The sequence below is a fragment of the Scyliorhinus canicula genome, chromosome 13 (assembly GCF_902713615.1).
Source record: "Scyliorhinus canicula chromosome 13, sScyCan1.1, whole genome shotgun sequence".
In the NCBI taxonomy this organism is placed as follows: domain Eukaryota; kingdom Metazoa; phylum Chordata; class Chondrichthyes; order Carcharhiniformes; family Scyliorhinidae; genus Scyliorhinus; species Scyliorhinus canicula.
Genome location: NC_052158.1, coordinates 53939712 through 53963330, shown reverse-complemented (window position 1 = coordinate 53963330; position 23619 = coordinate 53939712). Strand labels below are relative to the sequence as shown.

The 23619-nt window shown below is 45.8% G+C and overlaps 1 protein-coding gene across 1 annotated transcript in view; it reads left to right on the top strand.

The window, feature by feature from the left end:
* The window catches only part of ryk (receptor like tyrosine kinase), a 319820-nt gene extending 312489 nt beyond the window's left edge, over positions 1-7331 (top strand). Inside the window, exons 15-16 of the mRNA XM_038815667.1 lie at positions 2478-2614; positions 6131-7331. Of these exons, the coding sequence (XP_038671595.1) occupies positions 2478-2614; positions 6131-6242 (249 nt within the window). The 3' untranslated portion in view covers positions 6243-7331. The remainder of the gene's footprint in view (positions 1-2477; positions 2615-6130) is intronic.
* Positions 7332-23619: the final 16288 nt, after the last annotated feature.

The following is a 23619-nucleotide window of genomic DNA, read 5'->3' as shown; positions in this document are numbered from 1 at the left end:
GTTCAAGGGGGATTTGAGAGAAAACCTTATTACCCAGAGGGTGGCCACGGTCTAGAGTGTACTGCCTTGGAGGGTGGTAGAGGTGGGTTACCTTGCATCCTTTAAAAAGTACCTGGATGAGTACTTGTCACATCTTAACATTTGAGGCTATGGGCCAAGTGCTGGCAAATGGGATTTGGATTTGCAGATCAGGTGCCTTTCATGCAGCAGTGCAGACTCGATGGGCCAAAGGAAATTTTCTGCACTATATTTTTCTGTGATTCTGTGAAAGGAAGCCAATAGAATCTTGGGCTTATTACTCAGATGCTGAAAGGTAAAGAACAAGACACACTACAGCTACCGAGGAGAAGGGTACTCGTATCGAACGGAGAGAATTCAGAATGAACTCAACCTCAAAGAAATCAGACCAAAATCAGGAAGATTGATGAAGGCACCTCGGAGACTAAGATGCTGCAATCTGAAGCAAAATTGGAAAATGCTGGAGAGAGAACGTAGCTAAAGTTTTGAGTCTGGATGACTTTGTCAAAGTTAGAGAGAACTGAGATTTATACTGTTATGGGGGGGGGGGCTTTGATGTCGAGGAGTGGGGCTAGATAGATGGAGATTGACAGATGTCATGGACAGAAAGATAAGTGGAATGTAAATGGTGGTGATAATAGCTAAGCAGGGGACTGATAGTGGTGAATTAAGAGATCAAAATGTGTTAATGGCACAATGCTGAAATATGATCCACACTTGCCAGATAACTAAAATGTTCCATCCCAGGCAACATCCTGGTGAAATGCCTCTGCACCCGCTCCAGTGCAACCACATCCTTCCTTCGTCTCTACAATGGAAGCCAGTTTAGATCAGTTGATTAGGCAGCTGGTTCGTGATATAGAGCGAGGCCACCAGCACAGGTTCATTTCCCGTACCGGCTGGGGTTATTCATGAAGGCCCGCCTTCTCAACCTTGCCCCTCACCTGAGATGTGGTGATCCTTAGGTTAAATCACCACCAGTCAGCTCTCCCCCTCAAAAGGGGAAAGCAGCCTGTGGTCAGATGGGACTATGTCAACTTTACCTTACCTTTACTATAGTCTCTCCACTGCAGAGTAGACCACACTGGGAGCAGCGGATGCAATAAACCAAATTGAAGGTGAAGGGCTGGCTCATCTTTTAGGGAAACGTATCTTTGTCTACCTCCATCTATCGCTGGCCCAATCCAGCCCCACAACAGTTTAAATTTCATTGTATTTCCAGTTCTCTCTAGCTTTGATAAATAGTCATCCAGACAATCAGTAGCAGCAGTGTGTAACATCTGCAAGATGCATGGTAGGAAATCACCCAGGGTCCTTAGACAATACTTTACAAATACATGGTTACTACCATCTCGAGGGACAAGAGCGGCAGATACCTACTAGAACAGCTGGACGTTCCTATCTGAGCCACACACCATCCTGACTTGGAAATATATCGGCCCCTTCTTCACTGTCGCTGGGTGAATATCCTGTAACTCCCTCACAAACAGCACTGTGAGTGTGACGTAGACACATGACTGCAGTTTTCAAGAAGGCAGCTCACCACACCTTCAGGGCAATTAGTGATGGGCAATAAATGCTGGCCTAGCCAATGACACCCATATCCCATGGGTGAATAATTTTTAAAACAATCTGGTTCTCTGATACTAGTTCTCCGTTCTGTTGCATGCCTGAAGTATTCACACCAATTTGAGGATTTAATTTTGTTTCACTCAGCCGCACATCACTTACCCAAATGCTTCTGGAATTTTATTTTTATTTTTACTGCCAAATGGAAAACTGATTATTTTATGAAAGCTTGGTTTGTTCTTGAGCACACCAGAAGTTTGCTAATTGTTTCCTGCTGCAGGAAGCCTCTGTGTGTGCCAGCCATACAGTTTCTGGTCCTATTGGCACTGCTTCCAGGTCCAGGATCTACAGGACACATAGGCCAATATTTTTTATTATCCAAAAAAATTGCAACTGCTCACTTTATAGTTCATGTTAACTCGTAAGCCCTTTTCAAATATTCTTAAAAATACAGATTCTGCATTAATTTTAAAGAAATTGCTCATTTTCTTTCCTGTACTACTGAGTCAAAATTCGTCACATATTCAACAGGCTGCTTAATTAGGAAATATTAAATATATTACAAACTAAGTTACACTTTTGAAGAAAATGGCTATTTCTAACACCAAATTCTGGGAAGCGATAGTATTGAAGTCTGAATAATCTGACTAAATATCGTGAAATCAAGCTTGTTTGTTCATATGGAAGCTTTTAATAATAAATTCTTGCTGAAATATGTTCAAATGGCAATATGCAAGTTATTTTCACAAGTTTTCTATTTACCATGCAGGTACAAAAACCTGCTCTAAACAAATAAAATAGTGATCCTGTAACCTCTTATTATCCCCAGTCCACTTACTCTTGATTTTTCTGGTCCATAACATTTTCATATCTGATTTGCTTCCTTCAAGTGGGCATTTGGAGTTACGTTGTGGGAGCTTATGACTCTGGGACAAACTCCATACGTTGACATCGATCCTTTTGAGATGGCCGCTTATCTTAAAGATGGATACAGAATAGCCCAGCCAATCAATTGTCCAGATGAACTGTAAGTTACTGAAAGCATTCAATTTTATTTTTGTGGGTCTTGTTTAGAATTATAGAACTGTTGGTTAGGTGCATCTGGGTGAAGCAAACCACTAGATTAATGATGGGGAGGTGTTGATTTATCAGATGTATAGGCCCTGATCCAACCTGTGGGAGTTACAATCTTGGTCATGCCATGTATGAAAGAAGATTGAAAAGCAGAAGCTATAGATCTTCATTTTCTAAAGCAAATAGTGTTGTCTATTTGAGCATTGCTAATATTTATTGAAATTCGCCTTATTTAAAACAATTTTGTCAGATTCCCACCAAGCATTTCCCTGGATATTGGTAACCATCTGTTTGTCCATCATTACTGTGGAAAAACAGTTATATGTGCCAATGGAATTTCATCAAGCTGAATCGTCTTAAAAATGGCTGTCAAAGGCAGACCAGATGTCGAGAATCTGAAAGGGTTGTGTTCTATAAAAGCAGTGCCTACTTTAGCCAAACCTAAAGTTGCCACAGTGAACTTTGGCAAAGTAACCTGTTTTGGAAAAGGATTGTATCATAATTGATTACAATAATGATGCGCATGTTTAAAAAGTCAAGTATTCTCTGCTCCTCCTGATGTGGGTACAGCTGTTGAAAGGCAGCAGAGAAAAGTCAAATTTAATGTGATGTTTACTGCTCAAGCTAAGATGGTGCATGGGGATTTAGCATTTCTTAAATGATAGCAAAGTAGTAAGAAATCTTTGGCTCCTCACTGTCTTCAGGTGATGTCCCGGAGGACTGGACAATGGCCAATGTTGTTCCTTTGTTTAAGAAGGGTAGCAAGGATAATCCAGGGAACTACAGGCTGGTGAGCCTTACGTCAGTGGTGGGGAAATTACTGGAGAGAATTCTTCGAGAAAGGATCTACTACCATTTGGAAGCAAGTGGTTGTATTAGCGAGAGGCAGTACGGTTTTGTGAAGGGGAGGTCGTGTCTCACTAACTTGATAGAGTTTTTCGAGGAGGTCACAAAGATGATTGATGCAAATAGATGTGGAGATGCCGGCGTTGGACTGGGGTGAGCACAGTAAGAAGTCTTACAACACCAGGTTAAAGTCCAACAGGTTTGTTTCAAACACGAGCTTTCGGAGCACGGCTCCTTCTTCAGGTGACCAGGTACGCGGCGCATACTCGTGCGACTCGACCAATGTAGTCTACCTCATACGCTGCAGGAAAGGATGTCCCGAAGCGTGGTACATTGGCGAGACCATGCAGACACTGCGACAACGAATGAACGGGCATCGTGCGACTATCAACAGGCAGGACTGTTCCCTTCCAGTTGGGGAACACTTCAGCAGTCAAGGACATTCAGCCTCTGATCTCCGGGTCAGCATTCTACAAGGAGGCCTTCAGGAGACGCGACAACGCAAAATTGCTGAGCAAAAACTTATAGCTAAGTTCCGCACGCATGAATGCGGACTCAACCGGGATCTGGGATTCATGTCGCATTACATTCGGCCCCCACCAACAAGCCTGGACTTGCAGAGGCCTACCGACTGAACTGGCTTGGGACAATTCACACCTCTTTAACCTGGAGTTACCTCTCTCTCTGCATCTTTGATGATTTGATTGCCTGCAGGTGCTCGCATTCCGGGCATCCCTGACTGTGTCTATATAAACATTTCTGGAACAAGCCTTTCCATTCACCTGAAGAAGGAGCCGTGCTCCGAAAGCTCGTGTTTGAAACAAACCTGTTGGACTTTAACCTGGTGTTGTAAGACTTCTTACTGTGATGCAAATAGGGCAGTGGATGTTGTCTATATGGACTTCCATGAGGCCTTTGACAAGGTCCCTCATGGCAGACTGGTACAAAAGGTGAAGTCACACAGGATCAGGGGTGAGCTGGCAAGATGGATTCAGAACTGGCTAGGTCATAGAACGCAGACAGAGCAATGGAAGAGTGCGTTTCTGATTGGAGGGCTGTGACAAGTGGTGTTCCACAGTGCTGGGACCTTTGCTGTTCATAGTATATATAAATGATTTGGAGGAAAATGTAACTGGTCTGATTAGTAAGTTTGCGGACGACGCAAAGGTTGGTTGAATTGCGGATAGCGATGAGGACTGTCAGAGGATACAGCAGGATATAGATTGTTTGGAGACTTGGGCGGCAGATGGAGTTTAATCCGGACAAATGTGAGGTAATGCATTTTGGAAGATCAAATACAGGCCGGGAATATACAGTCAATGGTAGAGTATTGACAGTCCGAGAGATCTAGGTGTACAGGTCCACAGGTCACTGAAAGGGGCAACACAGATGGAGAAGGTAGTCAAGAAGGCATACAGCATGCTTGCCTTCATTGGCCGGGGCATTGAGCGTAAGAATTGGCAAGTCATGTTGCAGCTGTATAGAACCTTAGTTGGGCCACATTTGGAGTATAGTGTTCAATTCTGGTTGCCACACTACCAGAAGGATATGGAGGCTTTAGAGAGGGTGCAGAAGAGATTTCCCAGGATGTTTCCTGGTATGGAGGGCAGTAGCTATGAGGAGAGGTTGAATAAACTTGGTTTGTTTTCACTGGAACTGGTGACCTGATAGAGGTCTACAACATTATGAGGGGCATAGACAGTGTATAGTCAGAGACTTTTTCCCAGGGTAAAGGGGTCAATTACTAGGGGCATTGGTTTCAGGTGCGAGAGGCAAGGTTTAGAGGAGATGTACGAGGTAGGTTTTTTACACAGAGGGTAGTGGGTGCCTGGAACCCGCTGCCGGAGGAGGTGGTGGAAGCAGAGACAATAGTGACATTTAAGGGGCATCTTGACAAATACATGAATATCATAGAATTTACAGTGCAGAAGGAGGCCATTTGGCCCATCGAGTCTGCACCGGCTCTTGGAAAGAGCACCCCACCCAAGCCCACACCCCCATCCTATCTCCATAACCCAGTAACCCCACCCAACACTAAGGGTAATTTAGCATGGCCAATCCACCTAATTGCACATCTTTGGACTGTGGGAGGAAACCGGAGCACCCGGAGGAAACCCACGCACACAGGGAGAGCGTGCAGACTCCGCACAGACAATGACCCAAGCCGGGAATCGAACCTGGGACCCTGGAGCGGTGAAGCAATTGTGCTAACCACTATGCTACCGTGCTGAATCGGATGGGAATAGAGGGATACGGATCCTGGAAGTGTAGAAGATTTTAGTTTGGATGGGCAGCATGGTCGGTGCAGGCTTGGAGGACCGTAGGGCCTGTTCCTGTGCTGTACTTTTCTTTGTTCTTTGGAATGAAAATTAATTTTGCCAAAATAACGCATTTTCGTTCATGACTAGAAAAAGTACTTGCGTGCATTTAGTATTCAGCCCACAGCAAACCTGTAGGTAAGCACCCTAGAATTGCATTATTGGGAGGGGGATGAAGGATTAAGCAGTTGCTATTAGTAAACTGGGCCCACCAATGCAGCGTTATATATCAGAGCACTGATCCATGCCCTATTATATATCTAGTCCTGTGGGTTAAAACCATTTGTTTTGTATTTTCTTGACAGGTTTGCAGTGATGGCCTGCTGTTGGGCCTTGGACCGTGATGAGAGACCAAAGTTCCAGCAACTGGTGCAGTGTCTGACAGAATTTCATGCTGCTTTAGGGGCCTATGTCTGAATCAAGCCTCTGGTCACACAAGAAATCTTCAGTACTAAGAGCAGAATTAACAATAGAAATTAAACAAATCGGGGGGAAATATTTCTTCTGAAGCAGAGTGCCTTGAAATGCTTTCATAGTTTTGTAAAATATCTTGATTAAGTGAGTTTTGGTATTTTAACAGAGCATCATGTTTACTTAAATGAGTAAGACTTTTAATAAGCTCCATATCTGGGTGAGGTTCCTGGAGCAGCCAAATTTAATGGACTGAAAAGTGTCAATGTCAGTTGGACTTTGCACTCAATTTCTTAGTTCGTATTGTCTGTATTTCAGGCAATTGAGAGCCAGATTTTTAAAGTTTTTGTGAAACACATTTTGGCAGGTTTTTTGAATAACTGTTGCTGTTTATTTACACTACAGAGCAATTCCCCAAATGGTCACTACTTCAGAATTATTACAATGCAGAAGGGGGCCATTGCTCTCCAAATGAACAATTCACTTAGTTCCATTCACCTGCCTTCTCCCCATAACTCCTTTGTCTTCAAACACTGGTCTAATTCTCTTTTGAATGCATCGATTCAACCTGCCTCCATCACACTGCATTCCAGACCTTCCACATCAGCAAAGTTTTGGTTAATTTTCAGCAGTAATCAAAATCCAGATTCATTCCTGCATCTTGTGTAATTTCAAAGCCTCCATGCACTTCAAAGCATGTAGTCTGTTTACCATCATTTACAAACAGAGAGAGACCAGAGGAGATAGTTGCTTGGCAACTGAATATACAGCTTTTCACTTGTCTCAAAACGCGGTACGTCGGGTCTATTTTGCATTTTAGCACTTGCTGCCATTGTAAAGTCTAGTCAATTACAAAATGGCAATCCACTGATATATTTCACCTTTGACCTTCAGTATGGAAGCTTTCTGTTCTTCGGTACGAGGTAGTTGGGATAAAGGTTAAAGACCTTTAATGTAAATCCAAACCTTGTGTATATTTTTGAACAATTCAATTGTTTGCTATTTCTAGTTTTCAACTTGTGTTCATCTTTGAATGATGTTCATCTTTGTAAAATGCAGAGGATATGATTAATAAAGCTGAGAAATCTTTCTGAATATTTGTACATACCATAATCTGGTTTAGCACAGTGGGCTAAACAGCTGGCTTATAATGCAGAACAATGCCAGCAGCGCGGATTCAATTCCCGTACCAGCCTCCCCGAACAGGCGCCGTAATGTGGCGACTCGGGCATTTTCACAGTAACTTCATTGAAGCCTACTTGTGACAATAAGCGATTATTATTATTATCTTGGATGAGTAGTAGTGGTATTTAAGTAGCAACTTCACTGAACAAATCAGCAGTTTTTTCAGTTACTCAGTCTCACTTGCTTTGAATACTGAGAATTGTAGAGTATATATACCGTGGGCTAAACTGTTAAGGACAGTTCTGTAATTATTGAAGTAGGTGAGACTGCTTGTAAAATACATTAGTGAGGTTGAGTAACATTGTAACTGTTCATATCTTGGTTCAAATGTTGTGTTGCAGAAACCTAATCTTGTCATCATGTCCTGCTTTCACTGTTGCTAAATCCAATGAGAAATCAGAGAACCACTGAAATAACAGTTAGAAAGCCACTGAATAAATGTTTTCATTTCCACTCATGTAGCCAACAGCGGTTAGTTAGGAGTGCAAGAGATGGGCAGCATGGTGGTTAGCATAAATGCTTCACAGCTCCAGGGTCCCAGGTTCGATTCCCGGCTGGGTCACTGTCTGTGCGGAGTCTACACGTCCTCCCCGTGTGTGTGGGTTTCCTCCGGGTGCTCCGGTTTCCTCCCACAGTCCAAAGATGTGCGGGTTAGGTGGATTGGCCATGCTAAATTGCCCGTAGTGTCCTAAAAAGTAAGGTGGGGGGGGGGGTTGTTGGGTTACGGGTATAGGGTGGATACGTGGGTTTGAGTGGGGTGATCATGGCTCGGCACAACATCGAGGGCCGAAGGGCCTGTTCTGTGCTGTACTGTTCTATGTTCTTTGTTCTATGGCATCAACATTTGAAGTGAAAATAAGCATGTGACATTTCCTTTGATGAAGCTTCTCATTGTAAGTGCCTTCAGTGTAGGATAAATCCAGGAATGGGGTACATCAGTGTGGTTCCATTGGTACCAGCGCTTCATGTTGGAGATTTTGAAGCCCAGTCATTTCCATCAAAAGGCAGCATTAGTTGTAACCAACCCAATTGTGTTGTGGTACTGCCCACTGATGTTATCTATGATACACATTTAGCAGTGGAGCACCACTTATAAGCCTTTGACCTTCAGTATAAAAGCAGAGTGAGCACTCCCAGTGAGCCAGCGGACACATCTAGAGTGAGACACATCGAAGAGTGAGTTTGGGAGCCGGGAATTTGAAGCTCGGTGGGAATTGAATTGGTAAGACTTCCTTTTTAAATTTCAGTAGTGTAATTTAATCTAGAAGTTGTGCAGTGAAAGTTAATAAGGGACTGCTCCATCCACTCGCAGAACTGAGTGGCAGTTAACTGTCAGTCACCTAAAGCCTCATTAGGAGGTACTGATTACGACTGTTTTGATCTAAGTTATTAGGTGTGTGAGTCATCTCAGGCCTACTTAAGACCGGGTTTGAAACTCACTCCCAGTGAGCCAGCGGACACATCCAGAGTGAGTCACATCGAAGAGTGACTTTGGAAGCTGGGAATTTGAAGCTCGGTGGAAATTCAAGGCTGGGAGGGAGGAGGTGCTTTTTATCCCTTGATTTGTTACACTCAAATTTCCCGTGAGAAGCCGGTCACTGCTGCAGGTGGCTACAAGGGAGAGAGCTGATTGGTGACCAGCAGGTAAGTCCTTCATATCGGGAGCGGAGCTGAGCAGGAGAAATCCAGAGTACAGTCTGAGAAGGTAGTGGCTCTCTATAAATCAGGTGACTCCTGTCCTTAACCCTTTCATTCCTAGGCTCACCAGAGTAGATTTTGTAAGGTAAGAATTTTGTTTTGTTTTTTTCTTCTCACACTTACTAGAGGGTAGCAAGCTAGATTTTATACCAACCTGTATTACCAGGAGACGCATCACTTTTGGGGGGCCCATTCGTGAAAGCAGCAGCAGTAAATTTTTATTAAGGGTCTAACTGGCATATAGTTTTTAATCTAACATCCAACAGAGGGAGAGAGATGTCAATTGGTGGGGTCGTGTTCTACTCCTGCACGATATGGGGCATCATGGACACTTCAGGTGTCCCTGAGGACAACATCTGTGGAAAGTGCATTCAGTTGCAGAAGTTCACCGAATGCATGGATCGATTAGAGCAGCAGCTGGAAGCACTGAGGAGCACACAATTAGCTGAAATGGTAAAAAATAATAGCTACAGAGATGTGGTCACATCCAAGGTACAGAAAGATAGATGGGTGACCGCCAGATGGGGTAGACAGACAGACTATGCTGTCCCCCTATCTAACAAGTGTGCCGTTTTGGATACCGATTAGGGGAAAGGTCCATCAGGGGACAGCAGTGGCCAGAGTGAAGGCACCACGACTCGCCTTGCTGCACAGACAAAGCGTAGCAAAGCAATAGTGGTAGGGGATTCAATAGTCAGGGGTACAGATAGAACGTACAATGCTGAAGGAGGCCATTCGGCCCATCGAGTCTGCATCGAACCACTTCCACCCTATCCCCGTAACCCAATAACCCCTCTAACCTTTTTGGTCACTAAGGGCAATTTATCATGGCCAATTCATCTAACCTGCAGGTCTTTGGACTGTGGGGGGAAACCGGATCACCCGCAGGAAACCCACGCAGACACAGGGAGAACATGCAGACTCCACACAGACAGTGACCCAACGGGGAATCAAACCTGGGACCCTGGTGCTCTGAAGCCACAGTACTATCCACTTGTGCTACCGTGCTGCAGCAGAAGATAGGCAACTTCTGTGACCACGAAACGGACTCCAAAGAGAACAAAGAACAAAGAAAATTACAGCACAGGAACGGGCCCTTCAGCCCTCCCAGCCTGCGCCGATCCAGATCCTTTATCTAAATCTGTCTCCTATTTTCCAAGTTCTACTTCCCTCTGTTCCCGCCCATTCATATACCTGTCTCGATGCTTCTTAAATGATGCTATCATGCCGGCCTCTACCACCTCCGCTGGTAAAGCGTTCCAGGCACCCACCACCCTCTGCGTAAAAAACTTTCCACGCACATCTCCCTTAAACTTTCCACATCTCACTTTGAAATCGTGACCCCTTGTAACTTGTCACTCTTGGGAAAAGCGTGTTGTTATCCACCCTGTCCATACCACTCATAATTTTGTAGACCTCAATCAGGTCCCCCCTCAACCTCCGTCTTTCCAACGAAAACAATCCTAATATACTCAACCTTTCTTCATAGCTAGCACCCTCCATACCAGGCAACAGCCTGGTGAACCTCCTCTGCACCCTCTCCAAGGCATCCACATCCTTCTGGTAATGTGGCGAACAGAACTGCACGCACTATTCCAAATGTGGCCGAACCAAAGTCCTATACAACTGTAACATGACCTGCCAACTCTTGTACTCAATACCCCGTCCGATGAAGGCAAGCATGCTGTATGCCTTCTTGACCACTCTATCGACCTGCATTGCCACCTTCAGGGTACAATGGACCTGAACTCCCAGATCTCTCTGTACGTCAATTTTCCCCATGACTCTTCCATTGACCATATAGTCCGCTCTTGAATTGGATCTTCCAAAATGCATCACCTCGCATTTTCCTGGATTGAACTCCATCTACCATTTCTCTGCCCAACTCTCCAATCTATCTATATTTTGCTGTATTCTCTGACAGTCCACCTCGTTATCTGCAACTCCAACAATCTTAGCCATCAGACCACCTACACCTTCGTCCAGATCGTTTATGTATATCACAAACAACAGTGGTCTGAGCACGGAGCCCTGTGGAACACCACTAGTCACCTTTCTCCATTTTAAGACACTCCCTTCTACCACTACTCTCTGTCTCTTGTTGCCCAGCCAGTTCTTTATCCATCTAGCTAATACGCCCTGAACCCCATACAACTTCACTTTTTCCATCAATCTGCCATGGGAAACTTAATCAAACGCCTTACTGAAGTCCATGGATATGACATCTACAGCCCTTCCCTCATCAATTAATTTTGTCACTTCCTCAAAGAATTTTTAAAAGTATATATTTTTATTCTCCTTTTTCACATTTTCTCCCGAATTTACACCCACCAACATCAAACAATAATCAACAACAAATATGTCAAACCCCATAACAATAGCAACGATCCCATCCTCCCACCAACCCCCAAACATCAGCCCACTTGTTAACATAAACAAATGACAAAAAAGGAATCGGGGATTACCCATAGCCACCTTTAATATACACACCCACCCACCCATCCGCCCAACTAATGTTCGGTTTTTTCCAGTTCTCGAAAGTGCATAATAAATAGTGCCCATGACTTGTAGAACACCTCCAAGCTTCCCCTCAGTTCGAACTTAACCTTCTCAAGGGTCAAGTATTCCAACAGGTCCCCCCACCACGCCAGGGCACAGGGTGGAGAGGCTGCTCTCCATCCCAACAGGATCCATCTTCGGGCGATCAATGGCGAAGGCTATAATATCTGCCTCCGCACCCGTTTCCAACCCTGGCTGATCCGACACCCCGAATATGGCCTCCCGGGACCCAGTCTAGTTTCACACTCACCACCATAGAAATTACCCTAAACACCTCCTTCCAGTTCTCCCCTAGCTTTGGACAAGACCAAAACATATGAACGTGATTAGTGCCCACTACCCCCCCCCCCCCCCCCCCCCCCGGCAACGTTCACACACATCTTCTACTCCTTCAGAGAATCGGCTCATCCTCACCCTCGTGAGGTGTACACCACCTTCAGCTGTATCAGCCCCAACCTCACACATGAGGTGGAGGCATTCACTCTCCGGTGCACCTCACACCAGACCCCCTCCTCTATAACCTCTCCCAACTCTTCCTCCCATTTTGCTTTGATCCTTTCCAGTGGTGCCTTATCCTTTTTCAACATAGCTCCGTACACCGCTGACACTGCCCCCTCCTCCATTCCCCTTGCCGTCAGCACCTCCTCCAACGTGGAAGCGGGTTCCTCTGGGAAGCTCTCTATCTCCTTGCTGGCAAAGCCCCGAACCTCCATATATCTAAACACTTCTCCCTGCTCCAGCCCATACTTCGCTTCCAGCTCCCTCAATCCTCCAAATCGACCCCGAAGAAACAAATCTTTTAGCGTCTTAATCCCCTTCTCTTCCCATTTCGGAAATCTTTCATCCCACCTACCTGGCTCAAATCTGTGGTTCTCCCGAATCGGCATTTCCCTTGACCCTGCCCCCAACCCAAGTGTTGGCGAAACTGCCTCCAGATTTTCAATGAAGCTATTATTACTGGACTCCCTGAGTATTTCCCCAGACCTATCGGGAGCGGCGCTGTTGCGAGTGCTTTCAGCCCTGACTCCCTGCACAAACTCTCCTCCATTCTGACCCACTGGGAATCAACCCCTCTGATGCAGCTCCGCGCCTTCTTCACATTTGCCACCCAGTAGTAGTACATCAGGTTCGGGAAACCCAAACCCCATGCCTGCCTTCCCCTCTGAAATTCCAGCATCTCAGTCTCCCCCGGGTGGCTCTGACCTGTACAACCTCTCGTAAAACTCCCCAAAAATCTTGTTAATCAGCTCCGGAACCACCATCAACTTCCCGGCCCTATCCCTTACCTGAAGAATTTCCCTTGCCGCTGCCTCCCTCCGGAGCTGATCTGCTAACATCTCCATGTTCAAAACCTGCACCCCTTGCTCATCTCAGTTGGCGCACCGCCTTCCTGGTGGATAGTCGGTCGAAGCTCTCCTGTAGTTCCTTCCTCTTTTCCAGCTTCGCTAGGTCCCCATCCTCTGCATAACTCCTATCTACCTCCAACATCTAATCTATTACCCTCTGCCGCTCCACCTCTCTTTGTCCACCCTAGCCTTCAACAAAATTACCTCACCCCTCACCACCGCCTTTAGAGTCTCCCAGACGACTGCCTTCGACACCTCACCCGTACAGTTGAAACTTACATATTCCTTAATTACTTTTCAATTTTCTCACAGAATACTTGGTTCCCCAAAAGCCCCACATCCAGTTCCCACCCCGACCTCTGCGCTACCCCCTTCTCCAGCACCATATCCACCCAATACGGAGCGTGATCTGACACAGCAATTGCAGAGTATTCCGACCCCTTGACTCCAGCCAGCAAAGCCTTTCCCACCACAAAAAAGTTGATCCTTGAGTATACCTTATGGACTGCTGAGAAAAACGAGTACTCTCGTTCCCTTGGGGCAAAAACCTCCAAGGGTCCACCCCTCCCATTTCCACCAGCCCAGCCAGCGCCTTCTGCGCCACTGATGGGTCCAGCGAGCGCGGCCGTGATCTGTCCAACCTTGGCTCCTGCACCAAGTTCCAGTCCCCCTCAACAATCAGCTCATGTGTGTCCAAGTCAGGAATGACCCAAAACACCTTCCTCACGAATCCCACATCGTCCCAGTTGGGACCGTATACACTTAACAGCGCCACTAATCTCTTCTCCAGCACCCTTGCCACAATCACGTATCTACCCCCCTGATCTGCCACCACCTTCTCCATCTGGAAGTGTACCCTTTTACTGACCAACACTGCTACCCCTCGATGCTTCCGTCAAACCCAGAGTGAAACAGTTGGCTAACCCAGCCCTTTTTAAGTCTCACCTGGTCCTTCACCCTCAAGTTAGTCTCCTGCAGCATTGCCACATCGGTTTTCAAACTTTTAAGATGCGCAAACATCCTGGATCTCTTGGCCGGACCCCCTAGCCCTCTCACGTTCCACGTGACTATCCTTACTGTGGGTCTCTTCACCCCCTCCCCTACCTTTCTTATCCACAATCATCATACCCCCAGGACCTGCCCCATAAGCCTGACCCGCCCCCGTCCATTGTTAACATCGAACCCCTTTCCCCCCACCCCCCACCCTGTTTCGTGACACAGCCTCCTCCACTTCCTTGATCTTCTCGCCTTGCTCTTTCACCTCGGCCAATGCCTTTGCCACCTCCACAGGGGCAATTGCCTCCTCCACCAATGACTTCATTACGACCGCCGTCTCCTTCCTCAAGGCCTCCATGTGCCTCGCAAACTGTTTTTCCAGCTCCACCGCCATCACTTCGGTCACCTTCTCCACTGTAAGTAGTGCGGCCCCGCCTTGCAGTTCAGCTTCCGCCATCCTGTCAACACTTTTATTCGTCTTCTCCTTCAGCGGCGAACCCACGTTTCCTCCTTTCTTCGATGCTGCTTTTCGCATCCTTTCGCAGCTTACTGTTTTTTACTTTCTTTCTCTCCCCCTCCACCGTCCTGTCTTTCATCAATCTGAATTATTCTTTTTTCTTTTGGGGAAAAAAAAGGGGAGAGAAAAAAAAACCTTCACCAAACTTCCTTAAATCTTATTTCTTTCTCCTCTACGTTCACCCAGAGCTCCCCTGGGACCAGGCTTCAGCCTTCTTTCTTCCTCCTAGGTTGGACACCCCACCTACATCGTGCCCTGGTCTCGGGCCTGCAGCCTCGGCCTCCTCGTAGCTCTGCCCCCGCTGCTCTGGCCTCGACGCCGCGCTGGGCCCAGCGCCTCAGCACCCGACACCCGCACGGGGTTCTTCAGCGTTTTTTAAACCTGCTGCTCACGACGGCCCCAGAGGCCGTTATACTTGTGGGTGGGGGGGGGGGGGGGGGGGAGTGTTGACTCGGGGATTTCCCCAAAATCGCCGCGAAATCTTCTTGCTGCCGCTGCCCTGCGCGCCCACACCACCAGAAGTCCCCTTCCTCAAAGAATTCTATTAGGTTTGTAAGACATGACCTTCCCTGCACAAAACCATGCTGCCTATCACTGATAAGTCTTTTTTCTTCCAAATGTGAATAGATCCTATCCCTCAGTATCTTCTCCAACAGTTTGCCTACCACTGACGTCAAGCTCACAGGTCTATAATTCCCTGGATTATCCCTGCGACCCTTCTTAAACAAAGGGACAACATTAGCAATTCTCCAGTCCTCCGGGACCTCACCCGTGCTCAAGGATGTTGCAAAGATATCTGTTAAGGCCCCAGCTATATTTTGTTCCTCGCTTCCCTCGGTAACCTGGGATAGATCCCATCCGGACCTGGGGACTTGTCCACCTTAATGCTTTTTGGAATACCCAAAACTTCCCCCTTCCTTCTGCCGACTTGACCTAGAGTATTTAAACATCCATCCCTAGCCTCAACATCCGCCATGTCCCTCTCCTTGGTGAATACCGATGCAAAGTACTCATTAAGAATCTCACCCATTTCCTCTGACTCCACGCATAAATTCCTCTTTTGTCTTTTGAGTGGGCCAATCCTTTCTCTAGTTACCCTCTTGCTCCTTATATACAAATAAAAGGCTTTGGGATTTTCCTTAACCCTGTTAGCCAAAGATATTTCATGACCCCTTTTAGCCCTCTTTATTGCGCGTTTGAGATGTGTCATACTTTCCCGATATTCCTCCAAGTCGCCTCGATCTTATGTATGCTTCCTTTTTCATTTTAGCTAGTCTCACAATTCCACCCGTCATCCATGGTTCCCTAATCTTGCCATTTCTATCCCTCATTTTAAAATGGACATGTCTGTCCTGCACTCTAATCAACCTTTCCTTAAAGGACTTCCACATTTCAAATGTGGATTTACCCTTAAACAGCTGCTCCCAATCCACATTCCCTAGCTCCTGCTGGAATTTTATTATACTTGGCTTTTCCCAAATTTAGCACTCTTCTTTTAGGACTATTCTCGTCTTTGTCCATTGATGGGCAGCATGGTAGCATAGTGGTTAGCACAATTGCTTCACAGCTCCAGCGTCCCAGGTTTGATTCCTGGCTTGGGTCACTGTCTGTGCGGAGTCTGCACATTCTCCCAGTGTCTGCGTGGGTTTCCTCCAGGTGCTCCGGTTTCCTCCCACAGTCCAAAGATGTGCAGGTTAGGTGGATTAGCCATGCTAAATTGCCCTTAGTGTCCAAAAAAAAGGTTAAGTGGGGGTTACTTGGTTACAGAGATAGGGTAGATAGGTGGGCTTGAGTAGGGTGCTCTTTGTAAGGGACGGTGCAGACTAGATGGGCGAATGGCCTCCTTCTGCACTGTAAATTCTATGAACTATGTATTCTAAAACTTACGGAATTGTAATCTCTATTCCCAAAGTAATCACCGACTGAAACTTCGACCACCTGGCCGGGATCATTCCCCAATACCAGGTCCTCTATGGCCCCTTCCCGAGTTGGACTATTTACATACTGCTCTAAAAAAACTCTCCTAGATGCTCCTTACAAATTACATAGGATACATAGAATTTACAGTGCAGAAGGAGGCGATTCGGCCCATCGAGTCTGCACCGGCTCTTGGAAAGAGCACCCTACCCAAGCCCATACCTCCACCCTATCCCAATAACCCAGTAACCCCACCTGACACTAAGGGCAATTTGGACCCTAAGGGAAATTTAGCATGGCCAATCCACCTAACCTGCACGTCTTTGGACTGAGAGGGGAAACCGGTGCACCCGGAGGAAACCCACGCACACACGGGGACAACGTGCAGACTCCACACAGACAGTGACCCAAGCCGGGATTCGAACCTGGGACCCTGGAGCTGTGAAGCATTTGTGCTATCCACAAGGCTACCGTGCTGCCCCTTTCTGTTCCATCTACACCTCCAACACTACATGAGTCCCATTCAATGTTGGGGAAGTTGAAATCTCCCACCACGGCCACCCTGTTGCTCCTACATTTCTCTATAATCTGTCTACATATTTGTACCTCTACTTCACGCTCGCTTTTGGGAGGCCTGTAGTAAAGTCCCAACAATGTTGCTGCACACTTCCTATTTCTTAGCTCTACCCATATTGCCTCAGTGCTCGAATCCTCTATCATGCCCTCCTTAATCACAGCTGTGATATCATCTCTGACCAGTAATGCAACTCCTCCACCCCTTTTACCTCCCTCTATATCCCTCCTGAAGCATCTATACCCTGCGATACTTAGTTGCCAGTCTTGCCCTTCCCTCGACCAAGTCTCAGTAATACCAATAACATCATATTCCCAGGTACTAATCCAAGCCCTAAATTCATCTGCCTTACCTGTTACACTTCTCGCATTAAAACAAATGCACCTCAGACCACCTGTCCCTTTGCGTTAATCATGTCGTCCCTGTCTACTCTTCCCCTTAGTCACATTGAGTTTATTATCTAGTACCTTACTGGCTTTAGTTGCTGCCTCTTTACTGACCTCTAACTTCCTAATCTGGTTACCATCCCCCTGCCACATTAGTTTAAATCCTCCCCAACAGTGTTAGCAAAAGCACCCCCTGGGACATTGGTTCCAGTCCTGGTCCTGTAATGGTCCCACCGCCCCAGAATCGGTTCCAATTTCCCAAAAATGTCCCACAAATATGAACCCCTCCCTCCCGCACCATCTCTCAAACCACGTATTCATTCTGACTCTTGAATTTCTACTCTGACTGTGTGGGAGGCTGAGGACCGAAAAAAAATAGAAAGTACATAAAAGTAATTTAACCGTGCTGATTGGTGTATGCTTCAATGTAAGGAGTCTGGTGAGTCAGGCAGATGAATTGAAGGCACAGGTTTAAGGTAAAAATAGAATGTCTGGAATGATGGTGTGGTTATCATGCCCTTGGCCTGCTGCAAAGTTGCAGTGAAGCTCAACACAAACTAGAGGAACAACACCCCTTCTGATCAGTCATGTTATAGCCTTCCTGATTCAACATTGTGTTCAACAACTTCAGACCATGAACTCCTTCCTCCATTCTGATGCCTTTTGTTAATTCCACGTTTTTTGCCCAACATCCCCATGCTGCTTCCCCTCACCCCACCTGCCCCACTTTTCACAGTGCCATATGTCATTTCACCCTTCAGAGTATTGACAGGCAGAGGGATCTGGGTGTACAGGTCCACAGGTCACTGAAAGTGGCAATGCAGGTGAAGAAGGTAGTCAAGAAGGTATATCATGATTGCCTTCATCGGCCGGGGCACTGAGTATAAAAATTGGCAATTCATGCTGCAGCTGTATAGAATCTTAGTTAGGCCACACTTGGAATATAATGTTCAATTCTGGTGGCAACACTATTGGAAGGATGTGGAGGTTTTGGAGAGGGTCCAGAAGAGGTTTAACAGGGGTTGCCTAGACTCCCTAGAGGACATTAGCAATGAGGAGAGGTTGGGTAAGCTTGGTTTGTTCTCAATGGAATGACAGGTTGAGGGACGATCTGATGGAAGTTTACAAAATTATGAAGGGCATGAACAGAGTGGATAGAAGCTTTTTCCAATGGTGGAAGAGCCAATTACTAGGGGGCATAGGTTGAAGGTGTGAGGGACAAAGTTGAGAGGGGATGTGCAAGGGAATATTTTTACACAAGAGAATGGTCGGTGCCTGGAAGTCGCTGTTGGAGGAAGTGGTGGAATCCGGCACGATTGCGACGTTTAAAGGGCATCTCGACAAATACATGAATAAGGTGGGAATAGAGCGACATGGACCCCGGAAGTTTCGAAGGTTTTGAGTGAGACGGGCAGCATGGTCGACGCAGGCCTGGAGGACTGATGGTCCTATTCCTGTGTTGTACTTTTCTTTGTTAATTGTTTGTTCTTAAGTTTTGCTTTCACAGAATGCAAGGGCAGCACGGTAGCATTGTGGATAGCACAATGGCTTCACAGCTCCAGGGTCCCAGGTTCGATTCCGGCTTAGGTCACTGTCTGTACGGAGTCTGCACATCCTCCCCGTGTCTGCGTGGGTTTCCTCCGGTTTCCTCCCACAGTCCAATGATGTGCGGGTTAGGTGGATTGGCCATGATAAATTGCCCTTGGTGTCCAAAATTGCCCTTATTGTTGGGTGGGGTTACTGGGTTATGGGGATAGGGTGGAGGTGTTGACCTTGGGTAGGGTGCTCTTTCCAAGAGCCGGTGCAGACTCGATGGGCCGAATGGCCTCCTTCTGCACTGTAAATTCTATGATCTATGACCTTTATTCTTCTATTAACCTACATAGGAAAAGGAGTAGGGCATTCAGCTCCTCGCGACTCTCCCGCCACTCAATGAGATCATGGCTGATCTGTGGCCAAACTCCATATACCTGCTTTTGGTCCATATCCCTTAATATTTTTGCTAAACAAAAATCTATCTATCTCAGATTTCAAATTAACGGCTGTTCTAGCTTCAATTGCTGTTTGTGGGAGAGAGTTCCAAACCTCTGCCACCCTTTGAGTGAAGAAGTGCTTCCGAACATCTCTGCTGAACGGTCTGGCCTTAATTTTTGATGATAGAGTAGATAAAGATAAATTATTTCCACTGGTTGGAGATTCTAAACTAATATTTATCTACTCTATCATTTCCTGTTCTGTTATCTATCTTTTATGCGACTATTGCCCCCTTCTTTACTCTTTAACCCTGTCATTAACACTCCACTTCTCTTGACCATAAAATGTTCGCCAAATCTCTCCCAGCATCCACCTATCCCTGACCTGTTATTTTCTCTACCTCCGCTTAAACAGTGTAAAATCCATCACAGTTCTCCCTCTCTTTAGCTCCAAAGAAGAGCCATGCGGACTCTACATTAACTCTGTTTCTCGCTCCACCGATGCTGCCAGACCTGAGTTTTCCAGCATTTTCAGTTTTATTTGCAATAAGACAGACTGACAGAATAGGATGATAAGTGGACAGATAGAATTTAATCCTGAGAAATGTGAGGTGATGCATTTTGGTAGAAGTGATAGGGGGAGGTGATATGGACCTGTGCAGGGACATGGGGGTGCAAAATCTGTGCAGGGACATGGGGGTGCATGTGTTTTCGATCTTTAAAGGTTGGAGGGCATGTTGGGAGAGCGATTAGCAAAGCAGATGGGCTCTTAAACTTCATAATTACAGGCATTGAGCACAAAAGCAGGGAAGCTTTATAAAGGTTTGTTAGGCTGACTACAGTACTCCAACACGACAAGATTGTGTCCAGTTCTAATCATCACACTTAAGGAAAAATATGAGATGGTGTTGAATGGATTTACCAGAATGTTCCCAGGGATGAAGGATTTTAATTACAAGGTTAGGTAGGGAGATACGTGGGGCAGCACGGTAGCATGGTGGTTAGCATAAATGCTTCACAGCTCCAGGGTCCCAGGTTCGATTCCCGGCTGGGTCACTGTCTGTGCGGAGTCTGCACGTCCTCCCCGTGTGTGCGTGGGTTTCCTCCGGGTGCTCCGGTTTCCTCCCACAGTCCAAAGATGTGCGGGTTAGGTGGATTGGCCATGCTAAATTGCCCGTAGTGTCCTAATAAAAAAGTAAGGTTATGGGGGGGGGTTGTTGGGTTATGGGTATAGGGTGGATACGTGGGTTTGAGTAGGGTGATCATGGCTCGGCACAACATCGAGGGCCGAAGGGCCTGTTCTGTGCTGTACTGTTCTATGTTCTATACTGGGTTTGTTTTCCTCGGTGAAAAGGAGACTGAAGGGAGATTGGAAGGAAGTGAACAGGATTTGGAGAGGTTTAGATCGAGCCCACAAAGAAAACCTGCTCCCAATAGCCAATGGCACAAGGATGAAGGGACACAGATTTAAGATTTTGGGCAAGAGATACAGGGGGGTAATGACCTGGAACTTGCTCCCTGCGAGGGTGGTGTAAGCGGAGATGATAAATTATTTCAAAATAAAATTAGATGGATACTTTATGGAAATAAGCTTGCAGGGGTATGAGGTAGTGTGGGGGGAATGAAGCTGATTGGATTTCGCTGCAGGAAACCGGTATGGCTCGAGGGCTGAATAGCCTCCTGCACTGCTACGACCAGCTACTTGATGCAAGTTGCATATGGTTCAAAGAATGAAGATTCCAAAAGGTAAATAATTTTCATTTATTAGAAATAGTTACATAAGAACATATGAAATAGGGGCAGGAATAGCATCTAGCGAATTCCTACATTTGGCCCATTGAGTCTGAGGCAACCCTCTGAAAGAGCACCCTACCTAGGTCTGCTCCCCCACCCTATCCCGATAACTCCACCAACCCTGAACATCCCTAGACACCAAGGAATAATTTTGGCATGATCAATCCACCTGACCTGCACAACTTTGGAGTAGACCATTTGGTCAGTCGAGCCTGCTTAGCCATTCAATAAGCTCATGGCTGACCTGTTTGTGTTTCAAATTCCCAGATAACCTTTGATTCCCTTCCAAAAATCTACCTGCTTCCGCCTTTAAAATATTCAATGACGTTGCCTCCTGAGGCTGAGAGTTCCAAAGTCGCTCAACCATCGGAGAAAAAGATTGTCCTCATATCTGTCCTAAAAGGGCAATCGCTAACTTCAAAAGTGCCCCCTTGGTCTGCACTCGCCCACAAGAAGAAACATCCTTCCCACACCCACCTTGTCAAGACCGTTAGGATCTTATAAACTTGAATTAAGTCACCCTTCACTAACTCATAGAAACAAGTCCGATCTGTCCAACCTCTACTCGGAAGACAACCTGCTCATTCCAGGTAACAATCTAATAAACCTCTGAACCACTTACATCCTTCCTTAAATAAGGAGACCAAAACTGCACAGTATTAGAGATGTGGTCTCAACAATGCCCTATACTGTATAACTGAAGCATAGCAACATCCTTACTTTTATGTTCAATTCCTTTTTGTAATAATGCGTAATATTCCATTAACCATCTAATTACTTGCTGCAACTGCATACTAACGTCTTGTGACTGATGCATGAAAACGCCTAGATCCCTCTGCACTTCTGAATTTAAGATTTAAGTAATTTTTAAAATCATCCTGCCAAAGTGTGCAGCTTCACATTTTTCCACATTGTACTCAATCTGCCAGATTTTTACTCACTCGCAACATATTTATATCCATCTACATCCTCATTTTGTCCTCTTCACATCCTATTTTCCTACCTATCTTTATGTCATCTGTAAATTTAGCTATCATACATTCGCTCTGCTCATCTAAATCACTGAGATAAATTGCAAAAGGTTGAGACCCCAGCACAGACTTCTGCGATACTCGTCACATCCTGCCAATCAGGATTAGATTTGTTGATTGTCACGTGTACTGAGGTACAGTGAAAAGTATTTTTCTGCAAACAGCTCAACAAATCATTAAGTACATGAAAAGCAATGGAAATAAAAGAAAATACTTAATAGGGTAACACAAGGTAAAAGAGAGAGGTTAGTAATAATGTTAGTCTTAGAATTAAAATTTAAAAGATCAGAACGAGTATAAGATAAAAAGAGAATCTGTTAGGGAGAGCTCGTAAAGAGTCGTCTCGCTCCAGCGCCATCTTGCCCTTGGAAAAGACCGTTTATGGATACTCTCAGTTTTCTGCCAGACACCCAATCTTCTATCGGTGATAATATGTTACCCCAATGCCGTGTAATTTTATTTCCCGTAATAGCCTTTAATGTGACATCTAATCAAATGCTTTCTGGGAATCCATGTACAGCATGTCCACGGGCTCCCACAGTACGTTACTCCTTCGGAAAATTCCAATAAATTGGTTAAAGATGATTTCCATTTCACAGAACCATGCTGACTCTTCCCGATTAACTTGAGTTTTTCAAGTGCCCAGCTATAGTCTCCTACGATCCTGAACAAGACCTCAACAGTAGCTTGGATACTGGACAGAAACCCCAATATTTAATTTATAAGACTATAAGGAAAAGATACTTTGCTCCAGGAGTGATTCCACACATAAATAGGGACGTGGTATATTAAAACAAACTATTATGAACACAGTGTACCAAAGAAAAGTACAGCATGGGAATAGGCCCTTCAGCCCTTCAAGCCTGTGCCGATCATGATGCCCAAACTAAAAAAAAACCCTTCTGCCCTTGGTCTGTATCCTTCCTTCCTGTTCAGATGCCTCTTAAATGTTGCTAATGTGTCTACTTCCACCACATCCTCTGGCAGCGTATTCTAGGCACCCACCACTTAGCGTGAAAAACTTACCCTGCATATCTCCCTTAGACTCCCTCTCTCACCTTGAACCTGTGCCACCTTGTAATTGACACTTCCACACTTGGTAAAGCCTCTGACTATCCACCCAGTCTGTGCCTCTCATAATTTTGTAGACCACTTATCAGGTCTCCCCTCAGCCTCCGTCTTTCCAGTGCAAATAATCCTAGTTTATTCAACCTCTTCTCATAGCCAACACCCTACTCTGTGAACCTTCTCAACACTCTCCAAAGCTTCCACGTCCTTCTGATAATGTGGTGACCAGTACTGCACGCAATACCTCCTATATTGCTGCAACATGATTTTGCAACTGCTGTACTCAATGCCCCAGCTGATGAAGGCAAGCATGCCATATGCCTTCTTAATCACCTTGGC